A 21,488-nucleotide genomic window follows, 5' to 3' on the forward strand; every position below is an offset into this window, starting at 1 on the left:
CTTTGCTCACAGACTATATTGATGTGTTTGCCGCCAGTGACTCCGATTTGGGACGGACGGGAAAAATCAAGCATCACATCGACACCGGGGCGGCTGCCCCGATCAGACAACCACCTCGGCGGCTGCCGAGATGGCAACAGGCAGAAGCCGACGCGCAAGTGACCAAAATGCTACAACAGGGGATAATTGAGCCTTCGGCCAGTCCCTGGTCCTCTCCGGTGGTGTTGGTGAAAAAGAAGGATGGTTCTATGCGTTTTTGTGTAGACTATAGGAAACTCAATGACGTCACAATCAAAGATGCTTACCCCATCCCACGAATCGACGACACAATTCAATCGCTTGCAGGAGCAAAATGGTTCAGCACCCTTGATATGGCCAGCGGCTATTGGCAAGTGGAATTGGATGAGGATGCCAAGGAAAAATCAGCCTTCTCGACCAGATGCGGGCTATACCAGTGGCGGGTGATGCCGTTCGGATTGTGCAACGCGCCCTCTACGTTCGAAAGGCTGATGGAATCCGTGTTTGCAGGATTGCAGCACGAAATCATGCTCCTCTACTTGGATGATCTGATCATCTTTGCACCCACAGTGGAAGACGAGCTCGAGAGGCTACGCCGGGTATTCGACCAGTTGCGATCGGCAGGCTTGAAGCTAAAGCCAAGCAAGTGTAACCTGTTCCAGAAGGAGGTTGTCTTCTTGGGTCATGTAGTTTCTGAGCAAGGAGTCGCAACAGACCCGGAAAAGATCCGAGCAATCAATGACTGGCCGACACCCCTAACAGTCCGAGAAGTTCGTAGTTTCTTGGGATTGGCATCGTACTACCGTCGCTACATACAGGGATTTGCTGAGATCGCTAGACCTCTCCATAAACTGACCGAAAAGACGAGAAGTTTCAACTGGGACCAGGAGTGCGATGCTGCCTTTAGGAAGCTCAAAGAGAAGCTAACGACCTCGCCAGTACTTGGTTACCCGAGAGCAGAGGGAGAATTCATTCTCGACACCGATGCAAGTGACAGTGGAATTGGGGCTGTCTTGTCCCAAGTTCAAGACGGCCAGGAACGCGTCATAGGATACGCGAGTCGTGCACTAAGCAAGCCTGAGAGAAACTACTGCGTGACCAGGAGAGAGTTATTGGCAGTGGTAAACTTTGTGAAGTATTTCAGACAATACCTGTATGGGCAGCGCTTCACAGTGAGAACCGACCATGGGGCGCTAAGATGGCTGCTAAACTTCAAAAATCCCGAGGGCCAAATCGCACGATGGTTGCAGGTACTTGGCGAATATGACTACAAAATCGTGCATCGGGCAGGGCGGAGCCACGCCAATGCAGATGGGCTGTCGAGGGTACCGTGCCGACAATGCGGACGCACAGACGAGGAAACAACCCAGCGGGATGACGAGATCGGCCCGCGAGAGGCTACTCTCCGGAATGACGAAATCGGCACGCAGGAGGCAATTGCACAGGATGACGAAATTGGCACGCGACATTCAACTGAACTGGATGACGAGACCAGCCCGCGAGAGGCGGTTGCACGTGATGACGAAATGGACACTCAAATAACTGCAGAGGATGAAGGCCGAAATGCGAATGACAAGTGCCACAGCAGAGTGATGACGATTGCACCATTGATGGATGGAGAAAAGATGGGTGAGATGCAAATGGAGGATAAATCAATCAGCCCCATTATGAAAGCCCTGCAAAGAGATAGAACGAAACCAAAATGGGAAGCCATTTCTACTCACTCTACAGCAACGAAAGTTTACTGGAACGAATGGGAACGTCTCAGCATTCGCAGGGGTACTTTGTGTAGGAAATGGGAGTCGGAAGATGGCCGTCAAGCGGTTTGGCAGGTTATTCTCCCAGAGAAGTGTCGCCAACGTGCCATGGAAGAACTACACGACGCCAAGACGGCGGGGCACCTTGGATGCAAAAAGACACTTGCGAAGCTACGGGAAAGATTCTATTGGCACGGCATGGCACTTGATGTGAAAGCGTGGTGTAGAGAGTGTCAACGATGTGCTAGCCGAAAACCGCCTGCCAAAAAGCGTCGAGCTCCTCTCCAACAATACATCGTAGGAGCACCAATGGAACGGATAGCAGTGGATGTGCTGGGTCCCCTACCTGAGTCTTCTCGAGGAAATCGCGTTATTTTGGTTGTCGGTGACTATTTCACAAAGTGGGTGGAAGCTTATGCTATGCCAAACCAGGAAGCTGCGACGTGTGCTGAAAAATTAGTGACTGAATTTTTCAGCCGCTTTGGAGTCCCGAGGCAACTTCACAGCGACCAGGGTAGAAATTTCGAGTCCAATCTCTTCGCCGAAATGTGTGAACTGCTAGGGATTGACAAAACGCGGACCACACCTTTCAACCCAAAGTCAGATGGAATGATCGAACGATTCAACAGGACTCTGTTGGACATGCTGTCTAAAATGATCAAACCAGGTAGACAGCAAAAAGACTGGGATGAGTGTGTCCCACTTGCACTCATGGCATACCGGAGTTCGATTCACGAATCGACCGGGGAGACGCCAAACATGATGATGCTTGGAAGGGAAGTGACACTACCACTAGACCTCACATTGGAGCCCACGGATGAAGACCTACAAGGCGCAAGCTCGTATGCCCAACAAGTCCGCGGCATACTGAGGGAGACCCATGACAGAGCACGCCAGGCCCTGCAAAAGAGTGCGGAGAAGCAAAGGTGTAATTACAATCAACATCAGCACGGAAAACCATTCGAGGAAGGGCAGTTTGTGTGGTACTTCAATCCAACAAGGACTAAGGGTCTAGCTCCGAAGCTACAGAGTAAATGGGAAGGCCCCTATCGTATCGTTAAGAAGCTGTCGGACGTCACACTGCGTATTCAAGGTGGTCCGAAAGCAAAGATGAGGGTGGTACACTCTGACAAACTCAAGGAGTATGTGGGACCAGAATTGAAATCGTGGCTGACACCCCCAGGTGACCGGCAGGAGCCGGAGAAAGAGGCTACCAGCCAAGGGAGGAGAGAGCCGGCGGAAACACAGCGAAATAAAGAGATAGGAAGGGGTTCAAAGTCAAAATACTCCCTGAGGGAGCGCGTGAAGCCACCAAGCCATTACGTCTAGTTTGAAGGGATGTGTGGTACATCCATATATGGAACGAAGACTGCTTCAACTCTGTTTGTTGCCCATGGGGTTCCGGAGTTAGAGTGCTTGAGAATTGGTACCCTTACGAGGGGAAACAGCACAACTCGGGACGGGTAAATGACAGAAAAGGAGCAGGATTATAACGGTTATTGGGTTTATAGGAGAGGAACACGTGAAGTGAAGTGGGGAGATCGGCGTCCCCTGCCTTAATTCCAGCTCAGAGGGGGTTATTGGGTTTATAGGAGAGGAACACGTGAAGTGAAGTGGGGAGATCGGCGTCCCCTGCCTTAATTCCAGCTCAGAGGGGGTTATTGGGTTTATAGGAGAGGAACACGTGAAGTGAAGTGGGGAGATCGGCGTCCCCTGCCTTAATTCCAGCTCAGAGGGGGTTATTGGGTTTATAGGAGAGGAACACGTGAAGTGAAGTGGGGAGATCAGCGTCCCCTGCCTTAATTCCAGCACTTGTGTTACGAGTTGCAACGTATCCTATGTCTATTATTAAAATCCATTCGTTTAAATAGAATGTTATAGGGCGGAAAGCAACGGAATCCGCTTACTTTCCTTTTTGATAACTTTATTTCATTTTATTTTATTATGTACATTTAGAATGACGACGATCATCATTACAATTTACGGGTTCATCCTAGCCGCGCTATTGACGCTTGGAGGTGGACTAGCATTGCAGCAGTTCTTTATAGCCCGTCGGCTATTAAATTGGATGGAGGACATTTTCCATTTACTTTCCCAGGCGTTTGTAGTGCAAGAAGACCAGCGAGGGGAAAGAGATAACGGCGGAGTGGTCGCGAGCGATAACGCGCCCGTGGCAGGCCCGAGATACGAACTACATATACAACGTAGGAACTCTTCCCCGCCCTCTGACCGGGACAGTCCCTCGGATCACGAGTACATTAGCATGCGTAATTTGGGACCGTTATATGCATCACCACGCCTACTTAACGCGGAGCCCCTCCAGGAGACACTAGTCTAACCGAATAGGGGGCGAATTGGGAGGAGTCACCTAACACAGTCACGTTATCAAACTTTTCTTTAGGTAGCGGGGGGGGAATAAAACCGGCGAACAAGCCAAGACTCTCCTCATTTCCGGAATTAAATCTTAGCAGCATGGAGGGAACAACACAGACTTGCGCAACTTGTCAGAAAAAATTCAATAGCGTGGCGAGTCTCATCCGGCACCAAAGGGAGAGACATCCCGCAGCATTCGAATACCCCTGCCAGCAATGCAGAAACATTTACGGAAAGAGAAGCGACCTGTCGGCACACTACCGGTGGAGACATCCGGCCCACATGCCGGAGGCGGAGACCATAGCGGGGCGGAGAGTAGACCCGGTGGCAAAGGCGGAACAGGCCCCGGAAAGACTGAATACCGCAAAGAAAGTACCGATACCTAAAAGAAAGGCGGGCGACGAGCCACACGGACAGGTTCACCCAGAGGCAGCCAAAAAGAAGGTGGCCCGGTCGGCGGCCTCGAAACCTTCACCACCAAGGGACCCGGAGGCAGCCGCAGGGAAAGTAACTCCAACATCCAGGGCGAGCGATTCCCAGCCCAAATCATCAGCAACAAAACAACGGGACCCGGAGGCAGCCGCAGGGAAAGTAACTCCAACATCCAGGACGAGCGATTCCCAGCACAAATCATCAGCAACAAAACAACGGGACCCGGAGGCAGCCGCAGGGAAGGTAACTCGCACGTCCACGACGAGCGAGCCCCAGCCCAAACTACCCGCAGCAGAAAAGGGGGACCCGGACCCGGAGGCAGCTGAAGAGATGACGGCCCGGCCGTCGGCGGCAAACCCATCGCCACCGAGGGAGTCAGGGCCTGCTCGACCGTCCACGGCAGGGATAGAACTTCAGGCCCTATACGACTCCCTTGACGGCGACGGGGAATCCGACGCCACTCCCGGGGAGGAGACCGGTGCAGCTCCAGGAGAAGCGACACCGGTGAGGGACGAGAAGAGAGCAACGCCGGAGGGTGGAGCGGCGAAAGGAGCCCAACCAGACCAAAGGAAGTGGCGCGGGGAAGCTAGGGAGCTGCGGAGCCCGATCAACATAACAACGGTTATCGCAGATAAGTGTGTGAAGATTATTGAAAAAAATTGGATCAGGGAATACAAGGGGCAAACACTTAAGAAGGAAAGGACCTTCGAACGAGTATATTTATTAAGAAACGTAGATGGGGATGAATTTAAGAAAAATTTTATGAGGGAACACCAGATTCTGGAATAATCATTTGCAAGCGAAAGGCACAGATGTAACAAAACACTTGTTGATCTGGTTGTAAGTGCGAGTCCTTTTCTCACGTCCATAATCATTCGACAACTTGGCTCAATATTCCTCGCTTTCTCCTGCCGTATGAAGTAGGCATAGTTTCTTGGTCTCACTCTCGCTATCTGCGGCACCACTCTAAAACAATTCTTTATTATGTTCTCTGTCTTTCTTTCTTTTCTTCTATGACTCTACTACAACTTTCATTTTTTCTTCGTCTTAACACTATCCTGTTACCGCCACTTCGTTGAATTACGTTTATTTTTTTTTTGAGCCGAAATTGTCGCCTGTTTGTATCTTCTGGTTTTAATATTATTCGCCGTTCTCTATTATTACTTACACTGCGTCCCGTAGCGGGACTATTCCTCACTTTTTCTATTATGGCGTGAAATTTGATATCGCAAGTGGAGGGTTGTATATAAATTTGTATGGGATATGTTTTAAAATCATTGTGTATGTTTATATTAATAGTTTATCATACGTAAAGTTTATAAGAAGTTTTATCGCGTTTTTTTTTACATCATCATAAAGTAATATATTAGCATTTTATGGCAGGAGAAAGTTTATTGCGCTAAATAGCATGTCGCATAGATTAGGAAGTTTGTGTTCTCATATAAGAGGTCCGTGGATATTGTGAACGGAAGGCAGGCAGCATGGCAGGGAAAGAATGCAAAACTAGAACAAAAAAAAATGAGATGAGGTAAAATAGACACGCCCTTTAGACTTAAAATGGCACTAAAAGGGAGAAAGAAGTTAAATTGATGGAAATTTGTGTTATGTTTTGTTTGTTTTAATTTTGATGGATATATGCTCGCAAAGTCTGGGGTAAAGGCTGAATTCTGTTTCCTTTCTCTTATTTTTTTGTTCAATTCGCTTGGGCAGACCGTGTATTGACGCACTTTGCCGGGTTGGGCGTTATTATAAAGATAGCGTAGATATAGCTTCCGTTGTGGCGGGTATAAAGCCTAGCTGCTTGCATTCCGTGTATAGCTAGGAGAAGTAAAAGGGCGATTGGTTGTCCTTTTCTGTAGCAGAACTCAAGTAAGTTTTGAGGAATGGTAGGGATGTACATTCATTTTTTCCGTTTGGCTGTAAAATGATGAATTGTCGTAAGTAGGACGTCAATTTATTATTTTTTTCATTTCATTTTCATTTATGTGTTTCTATTTTGATAGGGTTGACGTTATAAAGCGTACCCTGGTTGTTTTCAGGCAATTTTTGTTGTTGTTATCGTTTTAGTAGTTTGCATAGTTACAGTGTTAAGTAGTTGTGTTTTCTCGATCCGGGAGTATCGAGCTGGGGAGGGGGTAGTGTAACAAAAATGCACCCAGGACAGGCCCTCTACGGCCGGAAAAGAGAAGGCTTCCTGTCGCTCAGCACAAGCCATTCACTCTCAGAGCTATTTACAGATTAAAAGATAGAGGTTTACAGAGTTAATACTTTTCACCACATAGACTTCCAGGTGCCAGTGCGGACAATGGCAGCTTGTTGAGTATACGTTTAAGGCATCTTTTACTGCTGCGTCGCAATCACATTACCTTATGACATTAATTAAATACTCCCGAAAGTAAAGAGTTAATTATCCTTTTATATTTTATTATGAAGCCAAAAACAATAGATCCCTGTGGGAAGCTTACGTTAAGTCATACACTGCCGATGTTTCAGTTGTACGCACAAAGTAGATATATGCGAGAGATTCAGTTATCGGTAGAGTTAACCTCCTTATGTTTTTCGAAGACTCTACCTAAAACAATGGGGACCTGTCTGAAACTCTTATTAAGCCTTAACACATTACAGTAATGCCGCAGAAAAGAGGTTAGGTAATGGAAGTGTTAATTTCGTTATATGTTTAAAGGAACCTCCCCAAACAGGGGGTCCTTGTCCAAAACTGCATTAAGTCACTCCCTGTGGGAGAATGTGCAGAACGTACGCCCAAGGCATCTAGCAATTTATTCTGTGGTATAAGGAGTTAATCAACTTATGTTTTATATGAAACCCCGGAAAGGAGGTACTGGGGAGTGTGGTGTTACAGATAGGGTAACAGATAAGCCGGTAAGAGCAGACGCCGAATCTAAACAAAGGGATGGAGCGGAGATATTTTTAGTCATCGATTATATGGGTTGCTTTGTTTAAAATGGGAGAAACGAGAGTAGTTTTTAATTAAGAAGTAATGACCAAACGTAATGTAATGGTTTTCTTTATCTGCCCTTCCATTTGAGTGGTCGGGAAGGGTATAAATATGTCCGGGTTTTGGTCTGGAAATCAGAGAGAATCCGACGAGGATCTCAGAGAGCAGACAAGTTCGAAACAAGGTACGGGCCTGGTCAGGTAGAGGCATTGGGTGCTGCAAGTCCCAGCATAGAGCAAAAAGCAACTTTGGTTTGTAAGCCACGAGTTTATTTGCACGTCGGCCTACGCCAGGGCGGCGGGTCGGAGTCGGTGAGGAACAGAGGATAGCACAGACGGTTACTGAGCAGCGGCTCGGTAATAGACATGGGCAGCGGCCCGTGCACGCAAGTATCCTGAGCTTCCTCACTGCCCAGCTCTCCTCCCTCCCCTGTCAATTTAGTCCCGTTATAGTTAAATCTGTTAAGCACCCCCCCCCCCTTTCGGGCGGCTGTTCGGAGTCGGTGAGGAACAGAGGATAGCACAGTCGGTTACTGAGCATCGGCTCGGTAATAAACATGGGCAGCGGCCCGTGAACGCAAGTATCCTGAGTTTCCTCACTGCCCAACTCTCCCCCCTCCCCTGTCAATCTAGTCCGTTTATAATCCTTTAAGTCTGTCCCCCTTTTAGGAGTATGTTAATTCGGGTTGGCAAATATAACGGTAGGTCGTGAGAACTTGACCTCGGCTGATGCTGTTTTGGTCTGGCAGAGCCTTATAATAAAAACATTAGGAGCAGCACCCGATGTCCTCGTGCCGCCAGGCTCGAACATCATTTTCCCCATGTGTTTCATGTCACGATTTGATGTATTAATGTTTTGTACTACCCAACTCGAAATTTGTTAAAACCAAGTTTCATGAGTAATAAAACTTAGATCTGAGTTGTGCTCAGACTCCCAAATGAACTGTTTGATTCGTGAGCTGCTTGCCCACTGACTGCTTAGACTGCTCGCTACCAGGAACGTTTGTGTGTGCGGATGTGAGACGACGCTGTTGTGATGATGATGTTGGTGCTATATAAAACGTACAGACATATAGACCCACATCCAAGAGGGACACGAGTATACACATGCACACATACAAGTGTATAAGTGATATATTCCTCGCCACGTTCGTGGTTATAAATCATATCACAGAGGACACGTCCACACTACGACCATCATTTTCCCCTTTTCGCCACATTGGTGGCAGCAGTGGGATCAGCTTTACGAATCAATTCTTTCTTTACCGAAACAAGGAGGACGGGAAACTGGGGACAGAACGGACACCTACGCTGAAAAAGGGGCAACAGTTGTGCTTCGATTCAGAGCTGGAGCACGGTGGTGTCGACGGAGTGCAGAGCCAGAGCACGGTGGTGTCGACGGGGTGCAGAGCTAGAGCACGGTGGTGTCGACGGACGGTGAGACGTAAGCAGGGTGTTGTTGGTGACTACGGCACTGAAAGCTAGGTGAATCCCAGGTTGCTGAAGAACCACTAATTGCAGAACGTAGCGGTTTAAATCGACGGAACTGAGAGACGTGAACATTTTGTGGTGGAACATTAGTATTGCAATATGGCAGAGTCGGAGCCTCCAATGCAGCCGGGGAAGGCGGCAGATGCAGTGGTGATAGATGACGCGGAATCTGAAATTGACTTTCCAAGGTCCGCACAAGCCAAAATTCGGGAGGCGAAACGTGATGATGACGGAGGCAGGGCCGGGGTACAGACGTCGGATGATGAAACTGAATCCCTGGGAAGTACATCGTCGGATGAGGAATCTGACAGTTTGTTTCCACCGAGAATCACGGTGGAGGAAAAGGGGAGGAAACCGTCAACCGTCGAAAAGCCATGGCCGTTAAAAAGAATGGAACGGCCAGCAGAGTGCCAACCGACGGGGGTGATGATTCGGAAACAAAGTTTCCATCCGGACCGATTTGATGGAGGCAGCCCCTGGAGAGATTACCGGGCTCATTTGAATCCTGCGCCCGGATAAATGGGTGGAACGAAATGCAAAAAGCACAATATTTGGCCGCGAGTCTTCGAGGATCAGCCCAGGAGATTTTGGCGGATTTGGATGCGGGGACCCTTCAAAACTATAGTGCCCTGCAGAGGAGGCTGGAGCAGCGATTTGGACCAGGAGAGCAAGCAGAGACTTTTCTCACCGAACTGAGGGTGCGGACTCGGAAACCAGGAGAGAGTTTACAGGAACTGGGGCAGGCCATCAGGCGTTTAACGACGCTTGCCTATCCGGAGTTGACGAGGGAGGCCCATGAGAGACTGGCTAGGGGACATTTCAGTGACGGTATCCCTGAATCGGAGATAAGGGCGGGCATCTTCCGAGCCCACCCGAAGAACCTCGATGAGGCGATACGGGCCGCCATCGAAACGGAGGCCTATCTCACCGCCGAGAGACAGAGACAAGGCATCCGCAAACCCGCATCCAAGTTTACCCGGAAGATGCTGGTCGAAAATCCAAACAAAGAGCGTGACGATATGAGTGCCCTTCAAGACGAGGTGAAGCAACTTTCTACCCACATACAGTTGCTCATAAAAGAAATGCACTCAGGAGGATCGAATAACTCTCAACGCTCCACCGGTGGACGAGGAGCTGATGGTGCGATGAGACGGCCAGTGGGCTCAACTGTGTGCTTCAATTGTGGAAGGGCTGGGCACTGGAAACGTGAGTGCCCAGAACGCGGAGCGGCGACCGGGATGCATGATTCGGGAAACCAGGGAGGACCTGCCCGTGGGGTCGCGGGGAGGTCGGACGTGAGAATGAATGGCCCAACGCGCACCTACACGCAGTGAAAGACAGATTGATAATGCAAGGAACGGAAATGACTGGAACTGGAACCAACATAAACGTACGTGATAAGGATTCACGGCAGGAATCGCGAAAAGGACTCTTTGTTGGGGGGGAAATATGTGGACTGAAAGTGACTTTCCTTGTAGACACAGGTTCGTCCGACACTGTTATATCTGAGGAGGTATATGAGAAAATCCCTCTTAGAAAACGACCTGCGATACAACAGGCAAGAGTTGAAATATGTCAGGCAGATGGGAGCTACTTAGGAGTGAGGGGTGTCGCGGAGATGGACATAAAAATAGGCAGACAATGCGTATGCATACCAGTGCTGGTGGCAAATGTGAACAATGCTGGCATAATTGGAATGGACTTTTTGTTGGCGACAAATAGTGAGCTCGACATGAACGGGCTCCACATGCGACTCCGCGACGAGATTGTGAATCTGACGAACGAGAGAGCGGAACCCTTTTGCACAGTGGTGGTAGCTAAAACGATGGTCATTCCCGGTAGACACGAAGCGATTATTCCCGGACGGGGAATGGAGCAGTTGACATTTACCGGTTCATGTCTAGTTGAGCCAGCGGACGGGACAAGGGATGACGGCATGCTGGTAGCCAATACCCTAGTGGATGCCGGAGATGATAATTTCCCTGTTCGTGTACTTAACACCACAACCAAACCAATGACAGTTTACGAGGGAACGCGAGTTGGAGCAATTCGCCCTGTTCAGGTGAGCTCAGCTCGAGAGGGTCAAATGCTAAATCTACAAAGGAGTGGTGTGAAGGGCAAGGAAGTACCGGCGCACATCGATGATCTGATTCAGCGGAGTAGTTCCGCTCTGACACACAGTGAACGCGGAAAGTTGACGACTTTGCTCACAGACTATATTGATGTGTTTGCCGCCAGTGACTCCGATTTGGGACGGACGGGAAAAATCAAGCATCACATCGACACCGGGGCGGCTGCCCCAATCAGACAACCACCTCGGCGGCTGCCGAGATGGCAACAGGCAGAAGCCGACGCGCAAGTGACCAAAATGCTACAACAGGGGATAATTGAGCCTTCGGCCAGTCCCTGGTCCTCTCCGGTGGTGTTGGTGAAAAAGAAGGATGGTTCTATGCGTTTTTGTGTAGACTATAGGAAACTCAATGACGTCACAATCAAAGATGCTTACCCCATCCCACGAATCGACGACACAATTCAATCGCTTGCAGGAGCAAAATGGTTCAGCACCCTTGATATGGCCAGCGGCTATTGGCAAGTGGAATTGGATGAGGATGCCAAGGAAAAATCAGCCTTCTCGACCAGATGCGGGCTATACCAGTGGCGGGTGATGCCGTTCGGATTGTGCAACGCGCCCTCTACGTTCGAAAGGCTGATGGAATCCGTGTTTGCAGGATTGCAGCACGAAATCATGCTCCTCTACTTGGATGATCTGATCATCTTTGCACCCACAGTGGAAGACGAGCTCGAGAGGCTACGCCGGGTATTCGACCAGTTGCGATCGGCAGGCTTGAAGCTAAAGCCAAGCAAGTGTAACCTGTTCCAGAAGGAGGTTGTCTTCTTGGGTCATGTAGTTTCTGAGCAAGGAGTCGCAACAGACCCGGAAAAGATCCGAGCAATCAATGACTGGCCGACACCCCTAACAGTCCGAGAAGTTCGTAGTTTCTTGGGATTGGCATCGTACTACCGTCGCTACATACAGGGATTTGCTGAGATCGCTAGACCTCTCCATAAACTGACCGAAAAGACGAGAAGTTTCAACTGGGACCAGGAGTGCGATGCTGCCTTTAGGAAGCTCAAAGAGAAGCTAACGACCTCGCCAGTACTTGGTTACCCGAGAGCAGAGGGAGAATTCATTCTCGACACCGATGCAAGTGACAGTGGAATTGGGGCTGTCTTGTCCCAAGTTCAAGACGGCCAGGAACGCGTCATAGGATACGCGAGTCGTGCACTAAGCAAGCCTGAGAGAAACTACTGCGTGACCAGGAGAGAGTTATTGGCAGTGGTAAACTTTGTGAAGTATTTCAGACAATACCTGTATGGGCAGCGCTTCACAGTGAGAACCGACCATGGGGCGCTAAGATGGCTGCTAAACTTCAAAAATCCCGAGGGCCAAATCGCACGATGGTTGCAGGTACTTGGCGAATATGACTACAAAATCGTGCATCGGGCAGGGCGGAGCCACGCCAATGCAGATGGGCTGTCGAGGGTACCGTGCCGACAATGCGGACGCACAGACGAGGAAACAACCCAGCGGGATGACGAGATCGGCCCGCGAGAGGCTACTCTCCGGAATGACGAAATCGGCACGCAGGAGGCAATTGCACAGGATGACGAAATTGGCACGCGACATTCAACTGAACTGGATGACGAGACCAGCCCGCGAGAGGCGGTTGCACGTGATGACGAAATGGACACTCAAATAACTGCAGAGGATGAAGGCCGAAATGCGAATGACAAGTGCCACAGCAGAGTGATGACGATTGCACCATTGATGGATGGAGAAAAGATGGGTGAGATGCAAATGGAGGATAAATCAATCAGCCCCATTATGAAAGCCCTGCAAAGAGATAGAACGAAACCAAAATGGGAAGCCATTTCTACTCACTCTACAGCAACGAAAGTTTACTGGAACGAATGGGAACGTCTCAGCATTCGCAGGGGTACTTTGTGTAGGAAATGGGAGTCGGAAGATGGCCGTCAAGCGGTTTGGCAGGTTATTCTCCCAGAGAAGTGTCGCCAACGTGCCATGGAAGAACTACACGACGCCAAGACGGCGGGGCACCTTGGATGCAAAAAGACACTTGCGAAGCTACGGGAAAGATTCTATTGGCACGGCATGGCACTTGATGTGAAAGCGTGGTGTAGAGAGTGTCAACGATGTGCTAGCCGAAAACCGCCTGCCAAAAAGCGTCGAGCTCCTCTCCAACAATACATCGTAGGAGCACCAATGGAACGGATAGCAGTGGATGTGCTGGGTCCCCTACCTGAGTCTTCTCGAGGAAATCGCGTTATTTTGGTTGTCGGTGACTATTTCACAAAGTGGGTGGAAGCTTATGCTATGCCAAACCAGGAAGCTGCGACGTGTGCTGAAAAATTAGTGACTGAATTTTTCAGCCGCTTTGGAGTCCCGAGGCAACTTCACAGCGACCAGGGTAGAAATTTCGAGTCCAATCTCTTCGCCGAAATGTGTGAACTGCTAGGGATTGACAAAACGCGGACCACACCTTTCAACCCAAAGTCAGATGGAATGATCGAACGATTCAACAGGACTCTGTTGGACATGCTGTCTAAAATGATCAAACCAGGTAGACAGCAAAAAGACTGGGATGAGTGTGTCCCACTTGCACTCATGGCATACCGGAGTTCGATTCACGAATCGACCGGGGAGACGCCAAACATGATGATGCTTGGAAGGGAAGTGACACTACCACTAGACCTCACATTGGAGCCCACGGATGAAGACCTACAAGGCGCAAGCTCGTATGCCCAACAAGTCCGCGGCATACTGAGGGAGACCCATGACAGAGCACGCCAGGCCCTGCAAAAGAGTGCGGAGAAGCAAAGGTGTAATTACAATCAACATCAGCACGGAAAACCATTCGAGGAAGGGCAGTTTGTGTGGTACTTCAATCCAACAAGGACTAAGGGTCTAGCTCCGAAGCTACAGAGTAAATGGGAAGGCCCCTATCGTATCGTTAAGAAGCTGTCGGACGTCACACTGCGTATTCAAGGTGGTCCGAAAGCAAAGATGAGGGTGGTACACTCTGACAAACTCAAGGAGTATGTGGGACCAGAATTGAAATCGTGGCTGACACCCCCAGGTGACCGGCAGGAGCCGGAGAAAGAGGCTACCAGCCAAGGGAGGAGAGAGCCGGCGGAAACACAGCGAAATAAAGAGATAGGAAGGGGTTCAAAGTCAAAATACTCCCTGAGGGAGCGCGTGAAGCCACCAAGCCATTACGTCTAGTTTGAAGGGATGTGTGGTACATCCATATATGGAACGAAGACTGCTTCAACTCTGTTTGTTGCCCATGGGGTTCCGGAGTTAGAGTGCTTGAGAATTGGTACCCTTACGAGGGGAAACAGCACAACTCGGGACGGGTAAATGACAGAAAAGGAGCAGGATTATAACGGTTATTGGGTTTATAGGAGAGGAACACGTGAAGTGAAGTGGGGAGATCGGCGTCCCCTGCCTTAATTCCAGCTCAGAGGGGGTTATTGGGTTTATAGGAGAGGAACACGTGAAGTGAAGTGGGGAGATCGGCGTCCCCTGCCTTAATTCCAGCTCAGAGGGGGTTATTGGGTTTATAGGAGAGGAACACGTGAAGTGAAGTGGGGAGATCGGCGTCCCCTGCCTTAATTCCAGCTCAGAGGGGGTTATTGGGTTTATAGGAGAGGAACACGTGAAGTGAAGTGGGGAGATCAGCGTCCCCTGCCTTAATTCCAGCACTTGTGTTACGAGTTGCAACGTATCCTATGTCTATTATTAAAATCCATTCGTTTAAATAGAATGTTATAGGGCGGAAAGCAACGGAATCCGCTTACTTTCCTTTTTGATAACTTTATTTCATTTTATTTTATTATGTACATTTAGAATGACGACGATCATCATTACAATTTACGGGTTCATCCTAGCCGCGCTATTGACGCTTGGAGGTGGACTAGCATTGCAGCAGTTCTTTATAGCCCGTCGGCTATTAAATTGGATGGAGGACATTTTCCATTTACTTTCCCAGGCGTTTGTAGTGCAAGAAGACCAGCGAGGGGAAAGAGATAACGGCGGAGTGGTCGCGAGCGATAACGCGCCCGTGGCAGGCCCGAGATACGAACTACATATACAACGTAGGAACTCTTCCCCGCCCTCTGACCGGGACAGTCCCTCGGATCACGAGTACATTAGCATGCGTAATTTGGGACCGTTATATGCATCACCACGCCTACTTAACGCGGAGCCCCTCCAGGAGACACTAGTCTAACCGAATAGGGGGCGAATTGGGAGGAGTCACCTAACACAGTCACGTTATCAAACTTTTCTTTAGGTAGCGGGGGGGAATAAAACCGGCGAACAAGCCAAGACTCTCCTCATTTCCGGAATTAAATCTTAGCAGCATGGAGGGAACAACACAGACTTGCGCAACTTGTCAGAAAAAATTCAATAGCGTGGCGAGTCTCATCCGGCACCAAAGGGAGAGACATCCCGCAGCATTCGAATACCCCTGCCAGCAATGCAGAAACATTTACGGAAAGAGAAGCGACCTGTCGGCACACTACCGGTGGAGACATCCGGCCCACATGCCGGAGGCGGAGACCATAGCGGGGCGGAGAGTAGACCCGGTGGCAAAGGCGGAACAGGCCCCGGAAAGACTGAATACCGCAAAGAAAGTACCGATACCTAAAAGAAAGGCGGGCGACGAGCCACACGGACAGGTTCACCCAGAGGCAGCCAAAAAGAAGGTGGCCCGGTCGGCGGCCTCGAAACCTTCACCACCAAGGGACCCGGAGGCAGCCGCAGGGAAAGTAACTCCAACATCCAGGGCGAGCGATTCCCAGCCCAAATCATCAGCAACAAAACAACGGGACCCGGAGGCAGCCGCAGGGAAAGTAACTCCAACATCCAGGACGAGCGATTCCCAGCACAAATCATCAGCAACAAAACAACGGGACCCGGAGGCAGCCGCAGGGAAGGTAACTCGCACGTCCACGACGAGCGAGCCCCAGCCCAAACTACCCGCAGCAGAAAAGGGGGACCCGGACCCGGAGGCAGCTGAAGAGATGACGGCCCGGCCGTCGGCGGCAAACCCATCGCCACCGAGGGAGTCAGGGCCTGCTCGACCGTCCACGGCAGGGATAGAACTTCAGGCCCTATACGACTCCCTTGACGGCGACGGGGAATCCGACGCCACTCCCGGGGAGGAGACCGGTGCAGCTCCAGGAGAAGCGACACCGGTGAGGGACGAGAAGAGAGCAACGCCGGAGGGTGGAGCGGCGAAAGGAGCCCAACCAGACCAAAGGAAGTGGCGCGGGGAAGCTAGGGAGCTGCGGAGCCCGATCAACATAACAACGGTTATCGCAGATAAGTGTGTGAAGATTATTGAAAAAAATTGGATCAGGGAATACAAGGGGCAAACACTTAAGAAGGAAAGGACCTTCGAACGAGTATATTTATTAAGAAACGTAGATGGGGATGAATTTAAGAAAAATTTTATGAGGGAACACCAGATTCTGGAATAATCATTTGCAAGCGAAAGGCACAGATGTAACAAAACACTTGTTGATCTGGTTGTAAGTGCGAGTCCTTTTCTCACGTCCATAATCATTCGACAACTTGGCTCAATATTCCTCGCTTTCTCCTGCCGTATGAAGTAGGCATAGTTTCTTGGTCTCACTCTCGCTATCTGCGGCACCACTCTAAAACAATTCTTTATTATGTTCTCTGTCTTTCTTTCTTTTCTTCTATGACTCTACTACAACTTTCATTTTTTCTTCGTCTTAACACTATCCTGTTACCGCCACTTCGTTGAATTACGTTTATTTTTTTTTTGAGCCGAAATTGTCGCCTGTTTGTATCTTCTGGTTTTAATATTATTCGCCGTTCTCTATTATTACTTACACTGCGTCCCGTAGCGGGACTATTCCTCACTTTTTCTATTATGGCGTGAAATTTGATATCGCAAGTGGAGGGTTGTATATAAATTTGTATGGGATATGTTTTAAAATCATTGTGTATGTTTATATTAATAGTTTATCATACGTAAAGTTTATAAGAAGTTTTATCGCGTTTTTTTTTACATCATCATAAAGTAATATATTAGCATTTTATGGCAGGAGAAAGTTTATTGCGCTAAATAGCATGTCGCATAGATTAGGAAGTTTGTGTTCTCATATAAGAGGTCCGTGGATATTGTGAACGGAAGGCAGGCAGCATGGCAGGGAAAGAATGCAAAACTAGAACAAAAAAAAATGAGATGAGGTAAAATAGACACGCCCTTTAGACTTAAAATGGCACTAAAAGGGAGAAAGAAGTTAAATTGATGGAAATTTGTGTTATGTTTTGTTTGTTTTAATTTTGATGGATATATGCTCGCAAAGTCTGGGGTAAAGGCTGAATTCTGTTTCCTTTCTCTTATTTTTTTGTTCAATTCGCTTGGGCAGACCGTGTATTGACGCACTTTGCCGGGTTGGGCGTTATTATAAAGATAGCGTAGATATAGCTTCCGTTGTGGCGGGTATAAAGCCTAGCTGCTTGCATTCCGTGTATAGCTAGGAGAAGTAAAAGGGCGATTGGTTGTCCTTTTCTGTAGCAGAACTCAAGTAAGTTTTGAGGAATGGTAGGGATGTACATTCATTTTTTCCGTTTGGCTGTAAAATGATGAATTGTCGTAAGTAGGACGTCAATTTATTATTTTTTTCATTTCATTTTCATTTATGTGTTTCTATTTTGATAGGGTTGACGTTATAAAGCGTACCCTGGTTGTTTTCAGGCAATTTTTGTTGTTGTTATCGTTTTAGTAGTTTGCATAGTTACAGTGTTAAGTAGTTGTGTTTTCTCGATCCGGGAGTATCGAGCTGGGGAGGGGGTAGTGTAACAAAAATGCACCCAGGACAGGCCCTCTACGGCCGGAAAAGAGAAGGCTTCCTGTCGCTCAGCACAAGCCATTCACTCTCAGAGCTATTTACAGATTAAAAGATAGAGGTTTACAGAGTTAATACTTTTCACCACATAGACTTCCAGGTGCCAGTGCGGACAATGGCAGCTTGTTGAGTATACGTTTAAGGCATCTTTTACTGCTGCGTCGCAATCACATTACCTTATGACATTAATTAAATACTCCCGAAAGTAAAGAGTTAATTATCCTTTTATATTTTATTATGAAGCCAAAAACAATAGATCCCTGTGGGAAGCTTACGTTAAGTCATACACTGCCGATGTTTCAGTTGTACGCACAAAGTAGATATATGCGAGAGATTCAGTTATCGGTAGAGTTAACCTCCTTATGTTTTTCGAAGACTCTACCTAAAACAATGGGGACCTGTCTGAAACTCTTATTAAGCCTTAACACATTACAGTAATGCCGCAGAAAAGAGGTTAGGTAATGGAAGTGTTAATTTCGTTATATGTTTAAAGGAACCTCCCCAAACAGGGGGTCCTTGTCCAAAACTGCATTAAGTCACTCCCTGTGGGAGAATGTGCAGAAGGTACGCCCAAGGCATCTAGCAATTTATTCTGTGGTATAAGGAGTTAATCAACTTATGTTTTATATGAAACCCCGGAAAGGAGGTACTGGGGAGTGTGGTGTTACAGATAGGGTAACAGATAAGCCGGTAAGAGCAGACGCCGAATCTAAACAAAGGGATGGAGCGGAGATATTTTCAGTCATCGATTATATGGGTTGCTTTGTTTAAAATGGGAGAAACGAGAGTAGTTTTTAATTAAGAAGTAATGACCAAACGTAATGTAATGGTTTTCTTTATCTGCCCTTCCATTTGAGTGGTCGGGAAGGGTATAAATATGTCCGGGTTTTGGTCTGGAAATCAGAGAGAATCCGACGAGGATCTCAGAGAGCAGACAAGTTCGAAACAAGGTACGGGCCTGGTCAGGTAGAGGCATTGGGTGCTGCAAGTCCCAGCATAGAGCAAAAAGCAACTTTGGTTTGTAAGCCACGAGTTTATTTGCACGTCGGCCTACGCCAGGGCGGCGGGTCGGAGTCGGTGAGGAACAGAGGATAGCACAGACGGTTACTGAGCAGCGGCTCGGTAATAGACATGGGCAGCGGCCCGTGCACGCAAGTATCCTGAGCTTCCTCACTGCCCAGCTCTCCTCCCTCCCCTGTCAATTTAGTCCCGTTATAGTTAAATCTGTTAAGCACCCCCCCCCCCCCCTTTCGGGCGGCTGTTCGGAGTCGGTGAGGAACAGAGGATAGCACAGTCGGTTACTGAGCATCGGCTCGGTAATAAACATGGGCAGCGGCCCGTGAACGCAAGTATCCTGAGTTTCCTCACTGCCCAACTCTCCCCCCTCCCCTGTCAATCTAGTCCGTTTATAATCCTTTAAGTCTGTCCCCCTTTTAGGAGTATGTTAATTCGGGTTGGCAAATATAACGGTAGGTCGTGAGAACTTGACCTCGGCTGATGCTGTTTTGGTCTGGCAGAGCCTTATAATAAAAACATTAGGAGCAGCACCCGATGTCCTCGTGCCGCCAGGCTCGAACATCATTTTCCCCATGTGTTTCATGTCACGATTTGATGTATTAATGTTTTGTACTACCCAACTCGATATTTGTTAAAACCAAGTTTCATGAGTAATAAAACTTAGATCTGAGTTGTGCTCAGACTCCCAAATGAACTGTTTGATTCGTGAGCTGCTTGCCCACTGACTGCTTAGACTGCTCGCTACCAGGAACGTTTGTGTGTGCGGATGTGAGACGACGCTGTTGTGATGATGATGTTGGTGCTATATAAAACGTACAGACATATAGACCCACATCCAAGAGGGACACGAGTATACACATGCACACATACAAGTGTATAAGTGATATATTCCTCGCCACGTTCGTGGTTATAAATCATATCACAGAGGACACGTCCACACTACGACCATCATTTTCCCCTTTTCGCCACAATATATTGCGAAAACATCCGATCGTCAAAAGAATAAGACAGCCCAATGCCACAACAGAACGTGAACGACGGACAAAAACGGACATTCTAAAGACGAATAAAAGAGGACAATTTAAGAAATGGTACTCAGTTAGCATGGATGTCTTTATGTTATCAGTTAACATTTCAAGTTATGTAGCTTTAATCATCATTTCACTTTCTGTATTTGAAGAGAATACATTCTAAATTTGCTGCTCAACACGGAAACTTTCTAAATACTTGTCTTTACCTGCATCGCCAACAAGAACGTACTGTACCATGGTGGTCGGTCGTCGATTCCATACATGACCGTGCCTCTGTTCTTGGCAACTGTGATGCTGGTGGTGTGATCTCCGTCGATATCAACGTCCTTGTCGATTTCTATATGAGTAATGTTGGGGTCATCCACATCCGCCAATCGTATCTCCTCCATCACGGTTTTCCCTGTGCGGTCCAAACTCGAGAAGAACGTTGATGCCGAAACAAAGAGACAACTTCGCGCCTTCAAAGTTTTGAGCCTTTGATACACTTGGTCCGAGACAATTTCCCTCCAGTAAAGGGTCAAACAAACATTAGAGAGGAGCTGTATTCCTTCCTATACACACTTTGTTCAAATGACCGCAAGAAGTCCGGAAACTATAACCAAGGCTATGAATACATACACGGAAAGTCGTGTTGTATTGTCATAAGTCAACAGGGCCGGTGCCAATATATCGTTGTCCTCCGCAGAAAGGCCGAGTGTACCTCACAAAGTGTGTACGGCATACATTTTTGCAATGCATTGTCACCGCAGAGAAGTGAGCCGTAATCTTCGACGTATCTATACTCAATGTGCAGGACTCAAAAGACTGAAAAGCAGAAAAGATAGTATACATTTCTCTCTTCTTTGTCCAGGTTTTTTCTCCTTTTTTTCCCCTTAGGTTATTTGTGAAGTCGCCATAATTGTTCGCATTCGTGGAATTCATTGTTATTTTCCCCAGAATGACAACTATTATCCATTCTAGGGACAGGCTAAGAATAGTTGAGTTCAGTCATTGAAGGGGCAAACAGCCGAGTGAAGCCTCTGCCGATTCTTGTTTACTGAAAGAGAAAAAACCGAAGGGCCTATTATCAATAATAACGACAGTTTGCACCGAAATGAAGAAAACACGTTAAGGGAAAAACGGATTCCAGATTAAGAAACAACAAAGACATAATGAGTTCTATATATGACACCGTCCCTGTATACAAAACATAGAAAAACAACAGCAAAAACTCGTTGAGTCGGCGTGATTATAACATTTTCCGCACCAAATCCAGGGGCCGACCCGTGAATCCTTAAAGAGGAGGCGCCTTTGCAAAATTAAGTGGGGGTGGGTGGCACGCACCCCACATTTTTTTCTGTTTATTTCTTTTACTTTAACAAAAACAAACAAACAAACAAACAATAAAAAGGGGGCGCGCGCCCGTTGCACCCCCTCTGGATCCGCCACTGAAAGACAATATAAC

General features: G+C 48.1%; 1 protein-coding gene across 1 annotated transcript in view; it reads right to left on the reverse strand.

Moving 5' to 3' along the window:
- LOC139727335 (solute carrier family 23 member 1-like) overlaps window positions 1–20,484 on the reverse strand; it is a 40,034-nt gene extending 19,550 nt beyond the window's left edge. Inside the window, exon 1 of the mRNA XM_071638292.1 lies at window positions 20,251–20,484. Coding sequence (XP_071494393.1) covers window positions 20,251–20,433 — 183 coding nt within the window. The 5' untranslated portion in view covers window positions 20,434–20,484. The remainder of the gene's footprint in view (window positions 1–20,250) is intronic.
- Between the last annotated feature and the right edge of the window lie 1,004 nt (window positions 20,485–21,488).

Source organism: Diadema antillarum, unplaced genomic scaffold, assembly GCF_040938485.1.
Source record: "Diadema antillarum isolate AM-2024a unplaced genomic scaffold, OU_Dant_1.0 seq00000126_RagTag, whole genome shotgun sequence".
NCBI lineage: Eukaryota > Metazoa > Echinodermata > Echinoidea > Diadematoida > Diadematidae > Diadema > Diadema antillarum.